Genomic DNA, 24956 nt, shown 5'->3' on the forward strand with positions numbered 1-24956 from the left:
GGGAGGCGCTGCCGTTCTGGGAAGAGGCACGAGTGGACCTCGCCAGGGCCGTGACCTCGCCACGGCAGTGCCCTGCGGTGGCACGGGGAGAGGAGGCTGGGCATGGGCCTCCCGGTTTGATCCGTGTCTCAGCACTGTGCCCTGACTCGGGGACAGTGTGCCCCTGTGTGGGGTGCAAGGGCCCCCAGGGTGGGGCAGGGGAACACTCTGCCTTGCTGGACAAAGCCAAGAGTCGCCTGCTCAGGAGGTTGGGTGGAGTGAGGCCACCACCACCTGGCGTGGCCACCAGTGTTCCTGCTTTCCAGAGGCTGCCGTCCCTTCCCTGTGTCTGCAGCCCAAGGGCCACCGGGGATGGGCTCCCTACGGCCCCATTTCCTCTCTGCCCCTGGCCCTGCTACGCCGTCACTCCGCCTGGAGCCACGGCTGCCTCCCTGCTCACGCTCAGAGCAGCAGCACCAACCGGCATCGCCCGCCCCGCCCCCCCTTCCCTGTGGCGCCCACGTGCCTCCTTCCCTCCAGCCCTCAAACGCTGCCTCTTGGGGAGGCTGTCCCGGCCACCTGAGCCACATTTCTCCTCCCCAATCCCCTCTAGCCCCTCCTCTGCTTGGGTATTGTTTTGCTGTCCCTCCTTAGAGTGGTAGTGCACAGACCAGGCGGGACGCTGGGTGCTTATTCTTTGTGTCCCAACGTAGACTGCGAGCTCGCTGCGTGCCGGGCTCAGCGTCCCCCGCTGCATCCCCAGTGCCCACACGGCACTGCTTGATGCTATGTGTTGAAGGCGCCGAGTGTGTGACGGGTGAGCGCGCGGGTGGAGTGCAGGGAGGACAGGTGCAGTTCCGGGCTGGAATGTCTAAGGCGGGGTGGGCAGCGCGAGTGCGGACAGTCACGCTGGTGGCCAGCCTCTGTGAGTCCAGCCCCACCATTCCTGCTGGGCCAGGCACCCGGCTCGGACGCGTGTGCACTGCACGCTGCAGCTTCATCCTCCTGCAGGGTCGGGTGTGTCGTCGACACTTTGCAGAGCTGGAAACTGAGGCTCAGAGGGGTTCCTCAGGGTTCCTCGAGCTCCTCAGCTAGTGATGGGCGGAGCTGGGGCGTGAGCTGCCATCTGTCCTGCTCCAAGGCCGAGGGTTAGCTCGGCTTGGTGCTCCTGCTGTGGTGAGGCCACCCACCTTGGGAAGGTCCAGCGTGCCAGGTGCCCTGCCCAGAACCTGTCCCAAGAGCCCCCAGCCTGTGCCCACTCCATCTCTGGTGTCTCTCCTTCCCGTTCCATTCGCTCCTGTTTGCGTTTCCATCCCCGCTCCCTCGGGCTCAGGCCCAGGCCACGAGCCTGCTGCCCAGCGGGCGGCACACCTGCCGAGCTCAGCCAGCCCCAGCAGGCTTTCCGCCCTGACCGCGTGCCACGCCCTGGCAAGCTGCTGCGGCATGCTCGAGGCCTCCTTTCAGCCTGTCATGTGCTCATTCGTTCATTCAGTCATTCACTCAACTGGCCGGCGTGCAGCTCCACCCCGCTAGGCAGGGCCATGGCACACAGGCCCGGGGAGGCTCCGGGCTGTCGGGGAAGTGGGTGTTTCCATCCAGAGGGCGGGGCGGGACGGGGCGACGTGGGGTGTTGGGGAGCCGGAGGAGTCCAGCTGTGGGGACTGGTGTTTGGCGCGGCCTTCTGCTCTCGGAGTCCTCCTCCCTGCACCCCAGGTGGGGTAGAGCCTTCCTCGGGCTCCTCATGGGAAGAGGAGAGGCCGATTCGTAGGTCCCCTGCCCTGCTGAGAGGATGCGGCCTCACACAGACCCCGTCCCTCCTGAGGGGCCCCAGCCAGGTCTCCAACTTGGGTCCGTTCATGGCGGCGGATCAGCGCCCTCTGCCCCCAGCAGCAGCTTGGGCTCGCACTGGCTTGCAGGAGGAGGCAGTGGGGCCTGTGCTGCCGGCGCACCACACAGAGGCAGGCGGCAATCGATCCCCCTCCCCCAGCCTGTGCCACACGCTGTCCAGGTGGCCCGTGGGGGGGGCAGGTGAAAGAGGGCAGGGGAGAAACAGGGAGGACCACGTCTCAGGCCAAGGAAAGGGCTCTGGTGCTGAGTGTGCCCGTCCAGAAGGCTTCCAGACGGCGGGGAGATGGGCTTGCTGATCCAGGCCCTTCCAGCTCGCACTCAGCACCCCACTTGCCCTGAGCCCCAGTTTCCCTAACTGCAAGGCGTGAGGATTAAATGAGATAACATTCAACCAGACTCTTCTGCGCTTCAGCTCCCAGGGGGCAGCTCACCACTCCCTCAGTGTCCCCAGACATCCCGTCCCACAGGACAGCAGCTCCTGCCCCGTGCTCCTCACCTGCCGTCATCCTCTTGTCTTTTCCTGGCTTGCCTCCATGACTAGACTGTAACCGCCTGAGAGCAGCGGCCTTCTTCATCTCTGTCAGCCTTATGTCCTGCAGACAGAGCAGGTGCCAGTGAATAATTATGAATGCATGCGGAATGCACCAGGTAGGTGCCTGGCAGAGGGAGTCGCTCCAGCAACTTGTTTAGAAATTTCTGTAAATCACTCACGATTCTAAGGAGCCTGGGCTCGGGGAGCTGCCGTGGGAGCCCTCTGCTGCCCCTGCATGCCGCCGGATGAGGGCTTCGCCCAGTCCCCAAGCCCCAAGTCTCCCCAGGGTGTTGGCCAGTAGTTGTATTAATGAATCAAGACGGGCTCTGGGGCTAGTCTAATAATGTGAACACCTGAAGCAGCCTGCACAAACCAGGCAATCGAAATGACAGGCTCCGCTGCTTACTGGAAAGGCTGTCCAAGCCTTTTTCAAGACACGCAAACCCACTGTGCAGCCCAGACAGAAGACACCTGCAGGCTCTACCTGGTCTCCTAAACGGCCAGTATGTGGCCCTGCTATGGTCTTGAGCCCCACGGCACACCCACCAGTACCCGAGAGAGCTTGGGGTGCAGCAGTGGGATTGAGTGCACCCTCACCTCCCGGTGCCCTCCTGAGGAGAGAGAGGAGGAGGAGGAGGAGGGGAGGAGGAGGAGGAGGAAGAGGGGAGGAGGAGGAGGAGCGGGACTGGAGGGGCCTCTGTGTGGCCTGTGCCCTCAGCAAGGATAAGCCTCGAGTCACGGCGCTGCTTCCTGAAGCAGTGAGCTCCTCGTTGTAGAGGGATTCGAGCTGGATTCTCTGACACAAAGATTCTGGGGCATTTTTTCTATTCTTCAAAAGCATCTGAGCCCATTTTCTTCCCTGTTTCCCGGTGAAGTTAGGAGTCGCAGTGTTTGGACTCCCCTCTGCCATGGCCCATGCTGAGGGCCGCAAGGCCACGTGGAACTGCAGAGGCAGGGCTCTGGCTGGGGCCTTCACGTTGTGCCACTGACCTGCTACATGGCCTTAGACAAGTCCTTTCTGTCCTCCAGACCCAGCTTCTAGGCATAAAGTGGTGGAGTCGAGGGTCTGTGTGGCCCCTGATGGACATGGGCTGTCTGGGGTTACATGTCAGGCATCCGTGTCCAGACTCAGCCTCCCCGCTGGGCTCCCAGCCTGGCAGGGAACAGGCACCAGGGTCCTCGTGCAATGCCTGGGAATGAGTGAGCGAATGAACAAATGAACAAGTATGTGGACAGGTAGTTAAGGTAAGGTCATCACGCTGATGGCAGTGAGAATTCATCAGTGCCTAATGCCTGGGCGAACACTTTGAGGCTGCAAAGTGTGCATTGCACGATGTTGGTGGCACTTTCTACTCCTGGGCCATTGCAGAGCTGTTTATTTACTGTGACCCGTTTCTGGCAAATGGCGGTAAAGGGTCTTAGTAAAGGATGCCTCTGTATTAACTAGTTCAGGGGCAGAGATCTCTGCTCAGGGTCCCATAGAGTCCCTTGAGCCTTCAGAGACTCCGGGGAAGGAGATAATTTGGAAAGCCCTCCTGTTCACTAAGAAGGTCTCAGGCAGCATCCCCTAGGAGAAAAACTGAAAACAACACATTCACTTGTGAGCCTGCACACGCGCACACACGCACACACATGCATCCTGATCTGGGCATGGGATGTGTACCCAAGAACTTACTAAAGCAAAACTGATTTGGCTTAGAGAGATTTGATTTTATGCTAAACAAATTTCATCAAGATTTTCATATGAAGAGTATATTCCTCCCCAAATGTGCCCTGCTTGACTGCATTTTAATGTGGTCAAATCCAATCTCTGAGTTCTCTTCTGGCCCCAGGACTGAACTCCCAGGACTCCTGGCTGCTGGCTGAGTTGGGGAGGCAGTTCTATCACAGGTGGCTTCCAGGGGACTCAGCTTCCCTTGCTGGAGCCTGGGCAAGAAGGAGTGGAAGAGGAGGGCCGTGGGTGCAGGGGGCTATGGCCCCAGGAGGAGGGACAGAGGGCCCAGAAGGCCCAGGAAACGTGGTCAGTGGCACAGAGAGCTCCTGTGGTCTCTACACAAGCTTCTGCTGTTGGATTTCAGTCCGTTCAGTGCAAGGGATTCACTGAGCACGATGGGGTCTGCCAGGCATGGGCAAGGCACCGGCCTTCCCCACCTCTACACAGTGCAGTGCAAGGATTCACTGAGCACGATGGGGTCTGCCAGGCCTGGGCAAGGCACCGTCCTTCCCCACCTCTACACAGTGCAGTGCAAGGATTCACTGAGCACCATGGGGTCTGCCAGGCCTGGGCAAGGCACCGTCCTTCCCCACCTCTACACAGTGCAGTGCAAGGATTCACTGAGCACGATGGGGTCTGCCAGGCCTGGGCAAGGCACCGTCCTTCCCCACCTCTACACAGTGCAGTGCAAGGATTCACTGAGCACGATGGGGTCTGCCAGGCCTGGGCAAGGCACCGTCCTTCCCCACCTCTACACAGTGCAGTGCAAGGATTCACTGAGCACGAAGGGGTCTGCCAGGCCTGGGCAAGGCACCGTCCTTCCCCACCTCTACACCGTTCAGGCAGCGGGACAAGCAGACTTACAAATACAAACACGAGACGCCCTGGTGGATTTGGATTTCCGACGAACAACAAATACTTTGCCGGCGTAAGTGTGTCCAGCACAGCCAGACCTGTCCAGACGCGCAGGTGGGCGCGGCTGAGCGCACGGGCCCTCATGGTGAAGCTGTCGCCCGGAGGCCCTGCTCTCCTGGTGCCTGCAGTGAGGGTGCAGTCCGCTGGCCTGGGGCCCCTCGCCTGGCCTCTCAGAGGACGGGGAGGACCCGAGAGGCCGGGTGGGCGTTCCGGGAGGAGTGGGCGGGAAAGTGGCATTTTGCTTGGAAGGCGAGCAGAGCGGAGACGCCCAGGGCTGAGGCTGTGGCATTGCTGGCGGCGTGGTGTGGGGGCTTTGTCCCCACGGGACGGGGTGGGCGCAGGGTGGGGTGGTCTCCCCGTGTCCGGAAGGCGACACAGGGAGGAGCTCTGCGGGTGAGCCGGGCATGGCGGCCGTCTGGGGAGAGTGGAGCGCGGGCCCCAGAGCTGGGGAAGCCCTCCCCGCCCGCCGGTGCGAGAGCGCAGGGCGGGCGGGCGCCAGAGGGTGGGCGCCTCGTCCTCGCCAGCCTGCGGCTGTCCATCCTGGGGCCCCCAGAGAGGGGCTCTGGGGCCTGTGCTGCCCGGGAGACGGTGACACGCCTAGCCAGTGGCTTCTGCTTCCCTCTGGGGGACAGAGTCTGGGGGCTGGGAGGCCGGGAGGCGGAGCCCATGCCAGGGCGTTTCTGCGGCAGCAGGGGTGGCGCGTGCGTCCCAGCCTGGCACACCCCGGGCGCCGGGCCTGCGTGCTGTCTCACGCCTGCCGTCCGCTTCCTCTGTGCCCCTCGCCAGTTCAGGCAGGGCCCTCCTCCGTCCCCAGGGCCCTGGCACAGGGACTGGCCCTGCACAAACACTGGCGAGTGAATGAATTGCTGGTAAATGGAAAGCTCGCGCCACGTTGCATCGTGTTGGGGCGGCAGTCTGCCGTTTGCTCACCCTCTATCACTTTATTATGAGACAAGCAGGTATGGCTTTCTCACAGTGAGTCCTGAGGGGTCACCGGATCCCAGGTCACGGACGGAAACCGAAGCTGAGGTCACGGGAAGTGGGGAAGTGGCACCTGGTGCTCAGACAGCCTGGCCGACACGCGGCTCTCACCCACTCACCACACACGCCGTCCTCATATCTTGGTCCCTGGATACCGAGAGATGGCTCAGCACGGCCTCTGCTCTCTGTCCCCATGGACCTGGCGTGCTGGCGGGCCCTGCTGCCACATGGTCCTCTCTCCCAGGCCTCAGGCCACCGGCGCCCCAGCCTCTGCCCTGGCTGCCGGCTGCCGTGGGCCTGGTGCGGGGCCTGCTCTCTCCCCGCTGCCCCGCAGGCCTCTGCCCTGGGCCTCCTCCACCGACACCCATCAGGAGCGCCGGCCTTGCTGGCTGGACGTCTGAGGCCAGAGCCTCCTGTCACTGGGGCAGCCAGCGGCACCTGCGGTGTCCTCCCCAGCCCCACCGCAGGCCTGCTCTGTTCGTCCCCCACCCGCTGACTCTGCTTCTGACCCCTCGGGCCCACGGCAGGGCCACGTCCGAGAGGGCCCAGGGTGACTGCCCTCTCCTGGGTGTGGGTGCAGAGCAGCCCCCCTCCTCCAGGTTGCGGAGCGGGTCTAGGAGGACCACACGGAGACCCCAGTGAGACGCTTCAGTGCCACAGGGAAGAGGATGCTCTCAGGCGGCCACCGAATCTCCCAGACACGCGTGGACTGGCGACGGTGCGCCTGGCCCTGAAGTCCCCTCAGCTCCTGTGGCTCTCTCTGCCCACAGCCCTCCCTCTGCCATGGTGGCTCCCCAAATCCCCACTCCTGACAGAGACCACGGGCTGCTGCCGTTGCCCCTGCCACGTCCTGGGCACAACGGCCCTGAGTCTCCTAGCATCTCTACCCGACTCTTCACTCCAGTTTGCTCCCCCAGCCGTGGAGGGGCTGCGGCTCGCACCTGCCAGTGCTCAGGGCTGTTTTCCTCTCCCAGGACTAGCAGTTCCAACCTGTCTGCCACCACACATCATTCATGCACCTACACAGCCATTTACTTAGGAGCTGGCTTGGGGCACGTAGCTCCGTGGGGTGGGCGGCCACCTCTGCCAGCCTCGATCCCCTCCCTGCCCCATCAGCACCTGCAGCCCCACAGCCCTTGCGCCTCGCCTTGCCCGCTTGTCCCTCCTGCCTCCAGCCTGACACACCCTGTGCCTTTGCCAACGGATGTCCCCTCTTCCTTCAATGCGCTCCTCTCCGTCTCCACAAGGCCAGTCCTGTCTTCTCCCAGGTCTTGTTTGAGGGCCACCTCCTTCAGCCAGTGTTATGGACTGAATGGTGACTTGAAATATTCCCGTGTTGAAGTCCTAAGCCCCGTACTTCAGACTGTGACTGCATTTGGAGATAGTTGGAATGGGGCCGTTAGGGTGGCCCATAATCCCATATGACTGCAGTCCTTAGAAGAAGAGATTAGGCACAGAGGGAAGAGCACAGAGAAAAGGCGGCCATCTGCAAGCCAAAGAGAGAGGCCTCAGAAGAAACCAACCCTGTTGGCACCTTGGTCTTGAACTTCCGGCCTCCAGAATTGTGAGGAAATAAATTTCTGTGGTGTAGGCCACCCAGCCTTTGGTGCTGGGATGGCAGCCTGAGCACACTGAGACAGCGGGACGCCACCTCTGCCTTCCCCGGGGCAGGACATGTCTATCTTAGCTTTCCTGCCTCAAGCCACACTTGTTTGCAGACACGCCTCAGCACCAGGACCCCAGCAACCGGAATCAACCTCTCCCCATTTCCCCCGTGATATGGGGGTAACGAGAGGCAAAAACCGTGAATGAATGAGGACAGACTTTGGGCCAGCAGCCTCTGCAGCCCTGGGTGACACTATGAATTGCAGCTTGAAGAATGACAGCAGGCCCAGCCTTGATATTTACGACCCTGCTTCCTGGCCTTCCTGGGAGTGGTGCTCTCTGCTCTTAAATTTATGGTCCTCCAGTGCACTCCAGACCAACGAGGGGATTGCGGATGGGCTGTCTGATCCCAGCACATGCAGGCGGTGTGGGAGGCAGCGAGATCCTTGGCTCTGGGGTCAGACACGAGCCCTTCTCACCCCAGGAGGGATGCTTTGGCCCGAGAGTGTCTTCTCCTGCATCTTCCCCTTTTGCAAAGACCTCAAAGTTTGTAGACGAATTACTAGGTCCTAACCGCCCCTCACTACTTTCCACACAGCTGCATACCACCTCTGCTTTCTTAATATTCATCTTTTAATTGTCCCACTGCCCCCAGGAGGCCAGATGACCCTGGGCCATAAGACACCAAGTGCATTTTCCTGCCATTACTAAGCCTGGGCTAAATTGGGTGGGGCCACCCACTGGGGGCTCTGCAGGACTTGGAGACATTTGGGGAGCACTAGGATCTGCACTGGCTCCAGAAGGGGGATTTCTGGAAGAGGGGCAAAGCTAAAGAGCTGAGCCTACTCACATCTCCCTGTGCCCACCTGAGCTTGATTTTATTAAAGAGGCAGGTGGATTTTCTTTTGAGGAGCACTGAAAGTCTTGAGGTGAGGAGGAGACCTTAGAGTGAGGGTGATTCCTTGGATGCCCAATGAGTGATTCAAGAGTGACCTAGGCACTACAGGTGCTGAAATTCCTCGGAGTGGCAGGAGTGACTACCCTGGCCACCATGCACTTTCAGATGCAGAACGACAATCACACAGCAGTTTGGATTTCCCCAGGATGAGCTACAGCTCAACATCAGCACATGCACTGGAGCCCGGGAAGAGCTTGCAGGCCAGGGCCTGCCACGCCACCACCGCTGTGGGCCACAGAGAGGGTGCACCGCCCCAGGCCGAGCTCCCTGCACCCACGATGGACAACACTCACACGGCGTCCTGCAGCTCAGCCGCAGAGACGGGCCTCCTCGGCAGGGGCCGCCCACTCCCCAGGACCCCAGGCCAGGCGAGGGCAGAGCCAGCGTCCAAGCAGGAAGACGGAGGAACGTGGCGCACCTCCCTGAGGGTTTCCTGCCTCTCTCAGGACGGAGGTGCTTAGAGAGGCAGCATTACACGTGAAAAGAGCGGCAAGTTAAAAGTCAAGAATCCTTTTGCATTTGGAAAATAGTTGCTTTAATAAAATAAAGACAATACAATATTTTCCACTGGTCTCAAGTGGCCCATTTTTCTTCAGTGCAACGTCCCTGGACGAGGTGAGGCTGTAATTTCCCGTGCGGCGTGGCGTCGGCGAGTCGCGGCTCCAGCGCTGCTTGCCCACCCCAGCGGTGCACGCATCCCTTTCACAGACGTGCGGAGGCCACGCAGAGGGCTGGGCGGAGCTCCGAGTGCCAGAGGCACCTCCTTGAGAGCCGTGGGCAGGGCAGGCCCGTGGTTTCCTTCTGGGACAGAGCCCAGGCCCTGCCTCACCTCCGCCACCGGCGCTGCTGCGGCCTCTTCCCCTACCAGTCTGCAGACCAGCAGAATATTCTCCCCTTCTCGTCGCCCACCAGGAGTTTGGTCTGGTTTCTTGGGAAGAGAAGAAAAGGCAAGAGTGTCAGCGGCCAGCCTGCCAGCACCACGCAGGGAGCTGCAGCGCGGGGTCAGGCCAGGACCCCGGGGAGCCCGCGCCCGGCCCCAGCTCGCCTGCAGCCGGGAGGGAGCGGGAGAAACGGAGAATGTTTTGTCAGGGTGGATGGGGTGGCAGGTGGGGTTGAGGGCTCCTGAGCAACAAGGGTTGTGGCCCCCAGAGTGCTGAGGGCTCTGCAGGACTTGGAGACATTTGGGGAGCATTAGGATCTGCACTGGCTCCAGAAGGGAGATCTCTGGAAGTGGGGACGAAGCTAAGGAGCTGAGCCTCCCCATGTCTCCCTGTGCCCACCTGAGTTTGATTTTATTAATGAGGCAGGTGGATTTTGGATGCCCAGGCCCCAGGGAGCAGGTGAGGTCCTGCCTTTCTCTCCAGCGTCTCCAGGTAAGCCTCCTGGCCCGTGGGACACATAGCCAGGCCCAGGCAGAACAAATGGCAAGTTCTCCAGCAAAGAATGTGGCTGTGGCCTCTCCTTCCCTATCCCCATGCCTACCCTGCCATCCTGCCTCTGCCTGGCAGCTAGAACACTGCCAAGCTCCAACCCGCAGGGATGCGGAACAGTCCGGGCAGGCCAGTGAGGGAGGATGCCCCTGGCCCTGAGGTCGGCAGCCTCCTGAGACTGCACCTCCTGGTGTGCAGAAAGAATGGGGTTAGTGACGGGAACTACTTCCCCTGGCGCCCTGTGACAGATCCAGTGCCGGGTATTGAGCGTGGGGCCCAACACGTGGCTGTGCTGCGTGGGCTTAGGGCCCTCAGAAGGCATTTTCTGTTCATGTAGGGTACTCATCATACCAAGTTACAATCACAGTGGAACTCGGGGAAAAAGGCTCTCTTTAGGATAAAATTACAAAAAATATACTTCTACCTTTTGGATTTCTTTATGCATTCTTGAACATTCAAGAGCAAGAGAGCAAGAGCATGTGTGAGTTAAAAACAAACAAGAAAAACCCCAAAAGCATTTCCTAGGGCCCTACAAGGCCACACTGCCTGCCTCCTGTGCAGCGTGGGCCACTGGGTCCCTATAATGAGGCACCTGAGCCCAGAGCCGCTGGGACTTTCCTTGGGGGTAGCCGCAGCGCCCTCTGCTGGAGACCTGGAGGAACGGCCTTGCTTACCTGGGCACGGCCAGTGCTGTCACGGCAGGGCTGGTCTTGCTGGGCTTCCCTGTCAAAGCAACGCTGACATCCAGCTCTCGGCTCAGGGCAAGGTTCTTCCCCCACTTGTGACCTGTGGGGAGCATTCGAGAGAGTAGTTAGAGCACCCCAGTGGCTTCACACTCGCTCACCTGTGCATCCACACATGGGGCCACAAACACATGCGCACATATTTATATTTGTGGTCAGCAACTTGTTAAATTGAGGGGGAAAATATATTTAATCTTGGCCTGTGCTGTTGCAAAAAGGGCCGTCCCAATTTAATTTGCAGGCTGTGATAGTTACATGTGCTGACGTGCCGCGGTATCCATTGTGCGCCAAATTGGATTTGTGTATTATTGCTTTCTAAATTGCATGCCTAGTTCAGCAAAATTGTTCATCAGTGTTTACTGGCTTTATGCTTAATAAGATGCCCCACAATACCTTGCTGCCAGGATGTAATGCAGCCATAATTGCCTAGTAAAAATAAATTACATAAAGTTGGCATTATCAACTTATCTAAATCCTCTTACGACACAACCAATAATTAAATGCTGAGAACGTTTTTTTTCAAAAAATGTAACTCAATGATTGTTACTTCACTCATTTTAATGACTACATTTGGGGACAGACAGTAATTCCTTCAACGTGAAGGGTGAGATTGAGAGGCGCCAGCCAGGTACCTCCCTGCAAGGCGACTTCGCTGGAGTTGGGGCAGGAATGACGCTGTAGTCCCGGCTATCCTGGGTGGTCACCAGCGTGTGCAGACAGGCCCGTGCCCCAGGAAATGTGTGAGGGGTGCAAAGGGGGGAAACTGCTTTGACGCACACCGGGACTTGTAAATGTGCGCAGAAGTCCAAATAATAAGGTTCTCCTGAGTACTTTTTAGGTACCAGATTAAGTCCAAATCTTTGGGGTGGTCCCTGAAATAAATTGTACTCAGCTGGGTTGGTCCTTGCTGCAAATGGCAAATAGATGAATTCCAGGCAGAAATTAGATTACATCTGCCCACAAATGCAGTATCCTTAATATCTCGAAAGATCTCTTTCTTGCCCCTTAAGACAGCCGAGGGATGCAGTAATGCACACTCCAAGAGGACACGCGTGCAAACACCTGTGTCAGGCCCAACACTGGCTCCTTTCCAGCAAAACATTTTATAAGAGCAGCACGCTTCTCCGTTCAGACCTCCATCGGGCTGGGTCTGCGAACCTGCACCTGAGTTTGTTGATTCTAAACTGTGGCCCAACCTGACTTTTCCTGAGTATGTCTGTGCCATCCTGTCATTTCATCCTAATTGTCTCTTGAATTCTAACCACAACCTTGGCAGTCAATTCAGTGGGGCAGCAGTGACCTAAGGTCAGGGCAGATGGCAGAGGAAGGATGCGGACCTGGGGCTCCCTCTCAGCCTGAGGCCCTTCGGTGAGTCCCCCGATGCAATAAGGTGCTGTGTTCAGAGAGAAGCAGCCTTGTGAGTCTGAAAATGACAACGATATTCTGCATTTGTGGAGCAGTTTCCTGTCTGTGGCTATTATTTTCCCTACATCAGCCCTCCACAAGTTAGGGGGACTTACAGGAAAGACCCCCATTTGACAGGAGGGAAACTGAGGGCCAGAGAAGTTGCTGGGACAGAGCTGGGTGTTTCCTTTGCTCCTGGAACCCAAGAAAGAGGTCCCAGTTCTGGGCTGGAGTCTTTGGTGCAGACTGATCTGAGAGGGAAGGCTGGCCACACTGGAGGAGGTGCGGATGGGGCTTGGACAGCTGTTGTGGACATGGCAAGCCGGCAGCTCTGGTGGGAGGTTTGCGCCTGTGTCATTGTGGGGGTGGTGATAGTGGTTACGTGGCAGTGTCTGTGGTCAAGGTTACCTGCAGAGGCTGTGGCTGCCGTGGCAGCAGAAGCGAGAATGATGATCTGCTTGCTGGGTGACTTTGAGCAAGGCCCTGAACCTCTCTGAGCCTCAGTCCATTATCACTCTCACATGGGAGCCTTAGTGACACCTACTGCACAGGGTGCCACAAAAGACAAGAGAACGCAGGGTGATGTTTACAGGGGCACCTGCTCACGTTGCTCTTGTCACTGTGCTCTAGAACGTGGCCTCAGCGGTGGCCATGGCTGTGACGGCAGAGGACAGAGTAGACTTTCCTACTCCAGCTCCACCTGCCACAGCCCAAAGAGGCTTCGCTCCAGAACAGCAGTTCTGCTACTTTGGCACACACGGAGACTCACCTGGGGACTTGTGGGACGCATACATTCTACAGCTCCAGATCCCTCCAGTGGGCTGGGTGGAGGACCGGGGCCTGCACTTTTAATAAGCCCCGGGCAATGCTGACACAGAGGATCCCCAGATCCACTTGGAGAAGCTTGCCATGGGGAGCCGGGGGGCTGAGTCAGGGCCCACGGGGCACCGGGACATGATGGAGCCACATCCTCGCCCCCGGGGAAGTGGCCCCTCCCGTGCTCCTGTCCAGGCAAGTAGCCAGCTGGGTCCAGGCCCCGGGCGGGGAGTTTGGCACCAACAGGCATCCAGGCACACAGAGAGCATCAAACCAAGCTGGGCAAGGTGTGTTCCCCCTCCTGAGGCTCGGAACCCCTGACAACCACCATGCCACCGCCCACATGTCCAGGAGCATCCCCGGCCTTGCTGGGCCTGCGGCGACGAGGCCAGCACTTGAGAAGGCATCTCCATGTTGCCTCACAACCCACGAGCAGCTGGCAGCAGCCAGGCTGTCCTCTCATTCCCCCCAAACCTGGCAGCAAGCCCCAGAGCCTCAGGGGCTGACCGGGGCGGAGCTGCAGTCCTTGGGTCCAGGCAGGGGCCGGGCGGGGTGTGGGCAGGGCAGGGCAAGGGCCGCATCCCTGCAGAGCAGGTACCTCTTGGACTCGGAGGCTGAGCTGAGGGCTCCTCTGCTGCTGGGTGCCCAGGAACGGACATCTTCACGTCCTCAGTCTTCCAGATCTGCCCAGAAAAGAGTAACTGTCATGGGCTGGGGAAATGACCCTGTCTACAGGCTCAGGGTGGCTGTCCCACTCCCTCACACCTGAGGGCCCTCAGGGAAGGGGTGGGAGCCTGGACTCCATCCCTTCTGATGTTAATTCAGTGTCAGAAGAAAGGTTGTTTAGGGTTAGCTTCCCTGAGTGGAGGTTTGGCTGATCACTCCGCAGCTTGGATGTGTCCACTTCTGCCTGTGTCCCCGAGCACGTCTCTCCCCAACCCCTTACCTGCAGGGATGTGACTCTGTAGCCGGTTGATCATCTTTTACTTAGCTCACACCGCGGCGCTGGGCTGCCCCCGCACCGCGTCTGGCTCTGGGTCCTAAGGCCCCTGTAGGGGCCCCTGGGCTGACCGCAAGGACTTCTCACTCACTGGGCCTGGACTCCGTGCTGCCAAAGGGCGGGGCCCACCTCCACTGAGCAGCTCTGTGAGCTCCGCGCAGGCCGCGCCGCGCCAGGCTCCGTGGGCCGAGCTGCAGCTGCGGCCTCAGACACCAAGCCAGGCCTCCGTGACCTCCGCATGTCCTGGCCAGCCAGGATGCTGGGCTCTCTGCAGAGACCCTGTGTCCCCACAGGCCACAGATGGGGCCCCCGAGTGGACTTGTGGGGCCTCCCCAGCCCTGGCTCTCCTGTGCCCTCACGCTGGCCCCTCAGCCCACGTGGCTTCTCCACTCGCCCTGACTTTTCCTCATGCGCAAGACCCCACTGAAATGCACCTCCCCAAGGCTCCCTGTTGGAAAGAAAAGCATGCTTCCTTGTGCCCCGCCACGGTACTCCATGCTGCTTCCTGAAGCTCCACGGCCAAGGCAACCGTGAGACTGTGAGCAGGACGGCCATGCAGGGCAAGGCTAGGTTGTAGCCATGTTGGCACACAGCAAGCTTTCATGGATGCTTGCGGAATTCAATGGGCATTTTCTGCAATACCTTGTGATAGTTAATTGATATTTCCTTTCATAAATTGTGAAATTAGATTGCTGCTCATCTTGAGTAAGCCTCTTAATTATGACTTATCTTCATTCATTCCTTCCTCTTTCTTGTCAGTCTCAGAGAAGTTGCTCATGCCCTTTTCTCCCAATTTTATCTCTTGACCTTAATGTTTCCTTCTCTTCTTGTATTCCTGGAGCTCCTTCCTCCTCATGGCTCTTCTCGAAAGTCCATGGCACTCTTTGATCCTCTCAACTATGGCACAGACCACGCATGGATCTTTTTCTCTTTGCCTCCCTTCTAGAATGTGAGCATCTCGACAAAAAGGGCCCATTTCTCATTGATCGCGGCATCTGCAGTGGCATGTCTGAGTGCCTGGCATGGAGCCAGAGCTCAGTGAATGCTGGACAGGTGGACAGACAGTTAGAAGGACAAACGGGCGCGTGGGTGGATGGATGGAAGAATGGAAGAATAGATGGATGCATGGGTGGGCGAATGGATGGATAGAATGGATGGGTGAGTGAATGGGTGGGTGGGTAGATGCATGGATGGATAGATGGATGGATAGGTGAGTGGTTGGTTGGAAAGATGGATGGATGGGTGGAGAGATAAATAGTTGGGTAGGTGGGTAGATAGATTACTGGATGGATCCATGAGTGGGCAAGTTTGGATTGAATGGATGATATCTCTTTTCAGCATTAGGATATGATCTTTTGCATTTGACCAATTAGCATTTACATCTTGTAACAGTGTTTATTCATGTGTGTGTAGTATGATATGCATAATTTCATTTATTTATTAAATACTTATTGCCTGGAAATAGCCTTGCCTTTCCCTTCACTTGCTGTGGGTATCTGGCCTGGAATGGTCTCAAATGCAACCTGCAGATGTGGACCCTTGGAGGAAGTGAGCAGACTAGAGACAAATACCTTTCCCATGCCATGTTCCCATTCTGCCCGAGACACCTACCCGGACCATGCCGTCTTTACTCCCGGTGATGACAACATGGCTTGTGTCCCATGCCAGACCCTCCATCATGCAGCAGCAGGTTATGGCTCCTTCTGGGCCCCAGGCTGTGGTGATGCTGGCCAGGGGCTGTCCATTGACATCCCACAGGGATAAGTGGGCTCCCGCACAGGAGACGATGGTGCCCTGCAGCAGCGAGAGCTGGCATCACTCTAAGCTGGCACTGCTGCCTGCCCATCTTCCACTTGCTTAGCCACCCAGTCTGCACACCCAAGCACCCCGACCTGCTGTTTTCCAAAGACCAGCCAAGGGACCCCAAGACCCCACGGCACCACTTCTCTCTGGTGGATTCACTGGCCTGCTATGTCTGCACACTACTCTAAATTCTCAGCTCTGTGCACATTGTGATTGTGTGCTTGGATACCGCCTTCCAGCAGATGCATCCCGGCAGGTGCTGACTGGCTCACACTGCGGGCTCCTCCAGCCCCCACTCCCTGGCCTGCCATGGAAGACCCAGCCTGAAGACCACACCTGGCTCTGGACATGGGATCGACACTTGGTTTGCCAGCCCTGCTCCATGAAGAAGTTTTGGATGTCACCTGGTAGAAGGCAGGGTACAAAGGTCCAAATGATGGCACGTGGCACATACCTGTGCAATGCCCCTGAGGGAATTTCTGAGGAGGAGCTCCCACTGCATGTCCCGAGGCTCACACCAGAGCCTCTGCTCCCTAGGTCCTGCTATTCTGCAGTGGCTGCGGTCAGTGAGCCTTGTCCTAACCACAGAAGGGGTGTGGGCAGCTCAGTGCCCCTCCAAGCCCCCTGGGCAGGGCTCCACTGTGGAACTTCCTGAATGGCTGGTCTGTCCCAGGCCAGGAGCCATGTCCACTGTATCTCTGCCCAGCACCCAGCACCGGGCCTAGCAAGCACAGACTGAAATCAATCGACACCAGGACAACTTGTCCTGGTGCCAGTCTTCTCTGGGCTCTGGGGACCCAATTGCTTATGGGTTTTATGTTCTCCCGGATCAGGGCTTGGTGCCTTCTCTAATAAATCAGCCCATCCATCCACTCACCCACCATCCACTTACTCATCCCTCTATCTGCCCAACTATTCACCCATATGTCCATCCTTTCATTCACCCACCCATCCCTCCACCCATCCATTCATCCCACATCTATCTGTCTAACCTCCTTTCTGGATTTGAGCCTACCTGGAGCACCACTTTCAGCAAAAGTGACACCAGGAGGCCCCTCCATCATCTCCCCCTCCTCCTATGAGCTCTCTGCCCACTTTATTCATGCCCTGGGCCCAGGGAAGCCCATATGCCATGATGGGCTTCCAGCCTGGAAGAAACTCCATGGTGATATAAAGATTGATACATATTTCTCTAACTCTCCCGCTCATCTTTGTTAGCCAGCATGGAGGGCCAGCAGAGACACCTGCCAAGTCGACACTAACTTGCAGTTAAGGGTCTATATCGTCCATGCCCGCCAGACCCCTCCCGCCCAACTCCCTGGTGCCCCAGCCAGAACAGACACCTGCATTGCCCCAGCCCCGAGGAAGAAAAGTAAAGAAGCAAAAGTTAAAGCCAGCCCCAGATGCCGCGTGCACTGATCTAGTGGCTGTCACACACATGTGCACCCCCAGCAGGCCGGGCGGTCGGCACCTCTCTGCCCCGGGCTTTCCCGGGTGTCTCCACTGTACTACTGCGCAGGCTCACAGTCGCGAGCACACAGACATCGACAGGCAGAAGCTCACCGAGACGTCGCTGATGGCAATGGCCGAGATGCCCTCCCTGTGTGCAGGCAGACGGGTCACGTGGGTGAGGTGGTCCAGGTCCCACAGGATGCAGGTGCTGTCCTGGGAGCCGCTCACCAGGAGGCTGTAGGGCAGCGACGCCGCCAGGCACGTGACAGCCTGTGTGTGTCCATACAGGGCCTGGGGACAGGAGACAGACCGCGGGTTATGGGAGGGGCCCTCAATCCAGCTACCTGGGAGATCTCCCACCTCCCCTTTCGCTGCTGGTCCCCAGATGAGGAAAGGGAGACGCAGCGTGTGTGGCTCCCAGGTCTGTGGGCTGCGGGGCTGGGGTGTGCACAGGCGTGTCCACGGCTGGCCTCTCAGCCGCGTCCCTTTCCTGGGCTTGGGGCTCTGCTGCGAAGAACCGACAGGCCCTTTGCCACAAGCCACAGAGCCTGGCAGCGTTCAGGGCCTTTGTGCTCCGTGCGCCAACTGCAAAGGCGCTGTTGGCGACCTGTGGTGCCTGGGCCAGTGCTCGGCGGCGTCACAGAGCTTGTTAGGATGCAAACGCCTGGGGCCTACTCCAGACCTACTGAGTCAGAGACTCTAGGGTAGGGTCCCGAAATCCGGGTTTCCGCAAGCCCTCCGGGACCTTCTCCTGTGTGCTCAAGGTGGGCGGCCATCACGGCTCGGGCTCGGGCGCGGGAGCCCTGAACTGAACTGGGAAGGAGGGAGGCCAGGTCACGATTAAGAAGATGGGACTTCCGAAGTCCATTCCACTGGCTCACATCCCACGGGTGACGTGGGGCCTGGCCTGACTAGCCATGGCTGCGTGTCCAGACCTGGCCAGAGGCCTTGCTCTCTCTGGACACGTTCCCCAGGGGCCGAGGCAGCCCACCCGGCATGCTGGCAGCCCGGGCTACTGCGGCTGCCGAGGTGTGGGTTCTATCACGGCCGCCAGAGGCTGCCAGTAAGCCCGGCCCGAGGTCCTCTGTGCTCCCAGGTGCGGCCACCTCTGGAATCAGCCGGAGGGGAGTGGCGGTGGCGTTCTGGGGCATGAGCTACCTCGCTTACCGAGTGGCCAACTACTCTCAGCACAGACAACTGCTCACTCATTTGGGTCAATGAGGCTGAGTGTCATTTTTCAAAGCTGTCACTGTGCCTGGTCACAGCAATTAAAAGTCCTGCCACAGGCTCCCGTTTGTCCTCAATGGATCCTAACGTGACAGCAACCAGATGGTGCTGGCAAGTTCTGGGTGTGACCCACGGAAGATTTGGGTCACCCTGGGAAATGGAAACTGCCTGAATGAATAGAGGAAAGCAGGGATCTGACAGGAACTTTCGGATTCTCTGCCCAGAGTGAACTGGGTCTAGTGGCTAAGTTCTAACCTCAGGGACACAGTGACTCCAAAAGGTGCAGGGAAGCGGATGCAGGTCTAAGAGCTAAGGGTGCGGAGAGAGGAGCTCTGAGCCTGAGTGCCAACACATGTTGTTCCTTACTGGAACTGAGTTTCTCTCTGCAGGGACATCCTGTGTCCACGGTGCTGCCCCTTGGTAAGACCTGGGGCCTTCCAGCAGTTGGAAAACACCAGCACCAGGAGGTATCTGGTGCCCTTCATCCGCAAAAGCAGGGAAATCGAGGAAGGAGAGAGCAGTTTTAAATGTGCTCTCAAGGGGCTCTTTTGCTTTCTCAGAATAATAGAATACTTCTCTACGAGACCAATTAAAATAACGTTATTATATTGTCTTATACCTAACTAATATAGCAAAAAATAAGTAAAATAAAACAAACTCCCCTGAAAATAATTCCCCACGCTGGTTACCTTGTGGTGAGATGGGTACTCTTAATTAATTGTCGGTGGCTCTGCACAGCTATGCAACCATTTAGAATGCATCATGTCACTGCTCAGTAACTCCACTTCAATGTACCATTGAGGAGACACGTCAGGACCGAACAGCTATCTACACAAGATGTTTCCTGCGGCACTACTTAAAATAGTTCAAACCTGCAAACAACTTAATTGGCTAGTTTCAGAAGAAATGGTTTATTAAACTGTGGTGCATGGACATACTGACAATTGAAACTTAATGTTATGGAGGTAGAATAATATGGGAACAATTGCAATGTAAATTATAGAGTCTGTAGAAAAATGGAAGCCATTTGACAGGCTGGGTGAAAATAGAATAAAAATATTTATACAATGGTAAGAAAGATGTAAATATGTATATCTGGGGATGGTAGTATTCAACAATGAAAGCTTTTATAGGAATTGCAGAGAATTATCTTTGAAATGAATTTGAAATTATCCTCTAATGTTATAATATCTTTAAAACTAAAATGCTATTAAAACTGTATATGAAGGTATTTAATGAAGACTTCCCCGTCTACAAGTCAAGGACGGAGCAGCCTTTGGTGGGGGTTCTCAAGGCTGTGGCAGTCTTTACAGGAACATGATGAAGTGTTTTGTTTCCCCTAGAAGTCAAGTGCGTGTGGGATTCCCCATATCTTTCTCTCTTGACTTGGTCCTAGGAGAGGATGATAAATCACATTTTTATGGCGTCAATACTGGATTTTATGCTGTGTCTCCACTGCTAAATAGGAGCTCGGCGCAGAGGCGGGGCAGAGTTGTCCGGGCGCCACAAGGCCAGCTCCAGGGTCACACTGGGGTGAGCCGTGTATGTGGGCATCGGTGACGCTGGGGAGAGGGGACACTCCAGTCTTCGTTTCCAGTCTCCCTACTTGGGTCAGGAATCAACCCAGGCCCCCCACAGCAGCAGTCAAGAAAAAGGAGTCAGGAAAGCTCCAGGAGCAGCCTGGGCGTGTGGGAAGGAGGGAGGACTCAGGCTGCTTCGGGATTTCCTCAGAGAGCCCATGAAGGTCGCCTGCGTGTCGCCTCCGTGCTGCCTCTCGCAGGTGCTGCTGGCCCTGCAGACCCACCAGCCCCTGTGCCTGCCCCAGGCGCCCCTTCGCTGCATGCTTGCTGCGTGCTGAGTGCTGCCCTTCGCCCTCTGTGCCCCGGGGGTGCACCAGGGGACAAGGCAGGCTCCCTGAGACACAAGTGGCTTGGAAACCATCCCGAGAAATCCTGGATCAGTTCCAGGGCAACGTGTTCAGATTGGGGAGTCTGGTCAGTGGCGAGTTTTGCATGGTATACTGTGGGTTTTGTTACTTTGAGGCTCTATGGCTCACTAAAAGACAGATGTGGAAATGAATGGATTTTAGAGTTGGAAGTGTACTCTAGTGAAATTCTGGGGTTTAGAATCAGGTAAAGCAGGGTTCAAATGCAAACACAGCCGTTCTAGCCTCAGTTTCCTCATCTGGAAGTGGAAGACAGCACCTCCTTTACAAGATTGCAATTCGTGCACAGAGCCGCCCTGGTGCTTCGGAGCGTGAGCCCGCGGCGCACTCTGGGATGGCAGCCGGCCCCCGGGCTCTCTGCCTCTGGCCTGCTGCTCCTTCTCCCGCCTCGGCATGCCCCTTCTGAAACAGTCTCCTATTCACTGGGTCTGTGACCTGGACTGAATGTCCTTGCACCTCAATTTTTTTCACCCATAAAGTGGGGATAATAATGGTACCTATTTTTCAGGGCTGTTGAGAAGGTCAAATGAAGACCAGCCTGGGGCAAATGCTCAACAAACATTATTTGGTGCAGAGAACCCGATTTCACTGGAGCGGCAGTGTACGTGGAACTAGCTGTGTGGCCTGGTGTGGCTTCCACGGAGGCCCCCACCTGTGTGCTCATCCAGTCCACCTGCAGGAATAGAACCGCGCCCGCGTGGCAGCGCGGCGGCCCTCTGTGGCTCCCCGTGTGCCTCCTGGACCCTGAGGGCGGGCGGCCCTGGCGAGCACCCAGGGCATGTCAGGGCATGTCCAGGCACCTCCCCTGCCAAGGTGCCTGTCTGCCCGAGGTGCCGTCCCTGCCTGAGGTACATACCTGCCTGAGGCGCAAGCCTCTCGGGTGGCCTTTGGTCATGCTGAGCTCCCACACACACACCACGGTGCTGTCACCAGAGGTGACGATCGTCGTGGGAGACAAGCACACGGCACACAGACAACGGCCCCAGGCGGCCAGGTCCTCAAATGTCATCAGGACCTGTGGAGACGGTGGGCAGGAGCATAGGTACAGGGCCAGTGGAGGCCAGGAGCCCGGGACAGAGTGACAGGGCAGGGCGGGGATGTGAGCCAGTCTGGGGGCCTTGGACCCATGCTTGGGAGCCAGGCCCTGGTGATGACATCCAGGCCACCCCAGCCTGTCCCCAAGGAGGAGCGCCCACTCCAGCGGGGAGTAGGGGCAAGTGAGCAGCGCCTGACAGTGAGGGACACTGGAAGACCCGCCTGGCACCAGGAGGCGGTGGCTCAGCCTGGGGTGGTCCGGATGGCTGTCGGGAGGGGCACATAAAGCCACAGAGGGCTGGAGCGAGGTCAGACGGTCAGGGATTCAAGGGCTATGGGATGGTGGGGCGTTGCCAGGGCAGGCCTGGGGCTGGAGGATGGCAGGGCCACACCCAGACGGCAGAGACACTGAATGGCCTATGGGGGCTGCTCCTGGTGGCCTCCTGAATGCTCAGCCTGTGTCCTCCGAGTTTCACCATGGCTGGTCCAGGAGCCCCAGTATGTCCCACCTGGACTCTGCGTGAGTCTGGGTGGGCTCGATGTAGCCAGGTGACAGCCAGCCTCTGATCTGGAGGTGACAGCACTCACTGCTAATTTGCAAGCTTGGCTCTTTGGAACAGAAGTTTGAGGCCTGGCCCATGAGTGTCTCTGCTCAGGCTGGGGCTCGCATCGTGGGGCAGTGGGGCATGGGCAGCCGTCCCTGCTTAGGCTCACTGACGTCCGGACCACTTCTGCCCGCAGCAGGAGGAAGGCCGAGGCCCTGTGGCCAGCTCACCTTGTCAGAGCCGTAGTTCCCCAGGCAGCAGCTGAAGTCGTCGAAGCCCCAGCTGAAAGTCCTGCTCCAGAGAGGAGGCAGCAGCACTTTGTTCCTCTCCACAGCCAGAATGGTCTTCTCGGTAGGGACAATGTGGCCAATGGCCCCTTTGGGGGACTCTGAGCCTAGAGAAAAAAGGTACATATCTGCCCCCCCGTCAGTGTGGTGAACTCATGCCCCGACAACCCCGTGTCAGCTGGGCCCAGAGAGCAGGGCCACGGGCAGGCTGGACGGGGCCCGTGGCCGCAGCTGAGCGCCCGGCTCCTCTGACTCGGGCACGCCGGTCAGCTGTGCGGGCACACAGCCCTCCAGTGTCTCCAGGAGAGGAGGAGCTGAGGCTGCCTGTGGGCAGTGGCACCAAGCCGTAGGGGCTGGGGGACTCTGCCCTTCCTGCACCCCTGCCGCCACTACGGCTCCTGGCCTGCCCTAGCTCCAGCTGGGATAAGCTCAGAGCATGGGATTCAGAGCTGCCCAGACTGTACCCCAGCCCTGGTTATCCTGAGCGGGTCACCCCACCTCCGTACCTCAACCCCTCCTGTGAGTGGAGAGAACAGCTCCCCGTGGGTGTGTGGCGTTCCTGAGACTGCGCATCACACCCCCCACAGGGTGGGCTTGCCTCCCTCCTGCGGGCTGCACCCCTGCCCTGTGCCGGGTGAACGGGCTAAGGGCCCTCTCCCTGACCCCTGCCGCCCAGGAGGCAGAGACTCCATGATGGAGGGAAGGGGCCGGCGCAGCAGTGGCCCTGACGGCCCAGCCAGGCCCAGCACATGCTCAGAGGGCTCTGCCTGAGCGCTGGCTTGGTGCCAGCCCATGGGACACATGCCACTTCACAGCATTGTCACAATAAGCCTGAGGACATGGCCATTGCCTTCCCCACCTTATGTACAAAGGAGGAAACTGAGTCTGGAAAATGCCCCCCAGGACCAGAGTGCTGGTAAATTCCATGTGGGTCTCTCAATCTGTTTGAGATTTGTTCTATCTCACTTGTTGATGTGGTTCGCACCCTGCGGCCCCTCTCAGGGATGGCAGGGGCTGTGCCTGACTGTCCAGAGACTTAAATGTGGCAGGGGGTCCCCTGGCCTCGTCCTCAGGGCCAAGAGCAGCCGGCACCATATCTGCCAGGGCTGAGTGTGCCAAGGACACTGTTCTTGCATTTCAAGGGGGAAGAGGGCACGCCCACAAACTTGGCTTTACACGACGTGCTGCGGAGCGGGATTTCCCCACAGCGGCGCCCGTCCTGGACGGGGGCGGCACAGCCACCGCCCCACAGTCAGTTGAGAGGGACTAATAGTCACCAACGTGACAGAGACATCGCCAACGTGCTGGCACTGGGCGCGGCTCTCGCTGAGGGTGCACAGCTACCCTATTCAGGTCCCCAGAGCCTCTGGAGGAGCCATGAGGCCTCACAGCCAGGAGCAGCAGGCTGGGGCTCACACCTGGGCCACCTGCCCAAGGACACATGCTCTTGGCTACTGGCTGTGCGCCATCTGCATGCCCAGGGGCAACAGCGACCAAGGGGCAGAGGCTGCAACCCTCCCTCGGGGCACTTGGGGCATCCCCACTAGTCTTCAGAGGAGAGGAGGGTGTGTGTGTCTGAGACAGACAGACACGTGCGTCTTTAGAAGTCGGGGCAGGTCCGGGACGCTCCCAGGGCGGAGGCCTCCCCAGAATCCCACCATGACTGCAGACAGCCATTCAAAGTCAGACCCCAGTATTTTGTCAAGATCTATACCCTTGGGCCTCCAGAGGAGCCCAGTCACTGAAGGGACAACCCTGGGACAGGGCACCGAACACGGCAGGGCCAGTAGTCACCTTTGACCGTGACCCGGGAGGGCCGCAGCGACTGCAGGCTGTAGACGAAAGGCTGCGGGGGCCCGGGCGGGCCGGCGGGCGCGGAGGCGTCCTTTGCAGGGAGAGGCTTCCCTGCCGCGGTCCTGGCGGGGTGGGCTTTAGTAAAGAGCTGGGGAGGCAGGGAACAGACACATGGCACGCTGGCATTAGGGGACAGACAGCTGGAGGAGGAGGCGGCACCCCATGCACACCGCCACAGCGGCACCTGCTTCTGGTGTGCCACAGCTGGGCGTGCTCTGGACGGAGCTGAGCGCGAACAGCCCTGGTCCAACCCTCAGATGCCACAGGTGAGGGGCCCGGGGCTCAGAGAGGTCGGCTGCTTTCTCAAGGTCACAGAGAGAGCCCTGCTGCCTGCCAAATCTGTCTTATTCCCCAAGCTGCTCGGGAAAAGGCTGAGCTCATTCGGGAGCCCCTGGGCCCCAGGAGCGCTGCCTCTCATAGCATGGGGACGCACGGCCCTCCCCTCCCTCGGTCACAGAGCTCCCTTCATCGGTTCAGCTATTTCTCATATTTTTCTTCCTTCCCTCACAAACTCTCTGCAGGCTCATTCATCCAGGCAGCAACACAATTCTTTAATAGCATCCATTCAAATCTTCCAACGAGCACAGGCAAACCTCATTAGTGGCCTTTCTACTTCTCATTTTTCTCAGAAGTCTGCCATCACATTGTGCCTAATGCCAAACTTTATGCATACGGAGCAAGCACCGAGCAAGGCCGTGCTGGCTGGCCAAGGCCTTGACGCCAGACCCGAGCGTGCAGCCGCCGCACCGGCTGTCCACCTGCCTCGCTGCCGGCTGCTTTGCCCAGCCAGTGGCACATTCCTGCACTCCCAGAGCCACCCACTGAGTGCCACGTGCGGGGATGGGGGCTGCACACGTGGGCAGAGTCAGGGCTCAGGTTCTCT

At 58.4% G+C, this 24956-nt stretch overlaps 1 protein-coding gene across 3 annotated transcripts in view; it reads right to left on the minus strand.

Annotated features, from left to right (window-relative positions):
- Positions 1-9043: 9043 nt before the first annotated feature.
- Positions 9044-24956, minus strand: part of LOC105860094 (WD repeat- and FYVE domain-containing protein 4) — a 305642-nt gene continuing 289729 nt past the window's right edge. For 2 of the 3 annotated variants that reach the window (XM_012744548.3, XM_012744549.2), the window contains exons 55-62: positions 24014-24161; positions 22163-22347; positions 21209-21367; positions 17292-17471; positions 15537-15719; positions 13524-13608; positions 10637-10748; positions 9044-9460 (exon numbers count right to left, since the gene is read on the minus strand). In XM_012744548.3, coding sequence (XP_012600002.2) covers positions 9394-9460; positions 10637-10748; positions 13524-13608; positions 15537-15719; positions 17292-17471; positions 21209-21367; positions 22163-22347; positions 24014-24161 — 1119 coding nt within the window. In that variant the 3' untranslated portion in view covers positions 9044-9393. The remainder of the gene's footprint in view (positions 9461-10636; positions 10749-13523; positions 13609-15536; positions 15720-17291; positions 17472-21208; positions 21368-22162; positions 22348-24013; positions 24162-24956) is intronic. The other variant, XM_076010311.1, reaches the window with a different exon arrangement.

The sequence above is a fragment of the Microcebus murinus genome, chromosome 14 (genome assembly GCF_040939455.1).
Source record: "Microcebus murinus isolate Inina chromosome 14, M.murinus_Inina_mat1.0, whole genome shotgun sequence".
NCBI classification, from domain to species: Eukaryota; Metazoa; Chordata; class Mammalia; order Primates; family Cheirogaleidae; genus Microcebus; species Microcebus murinus.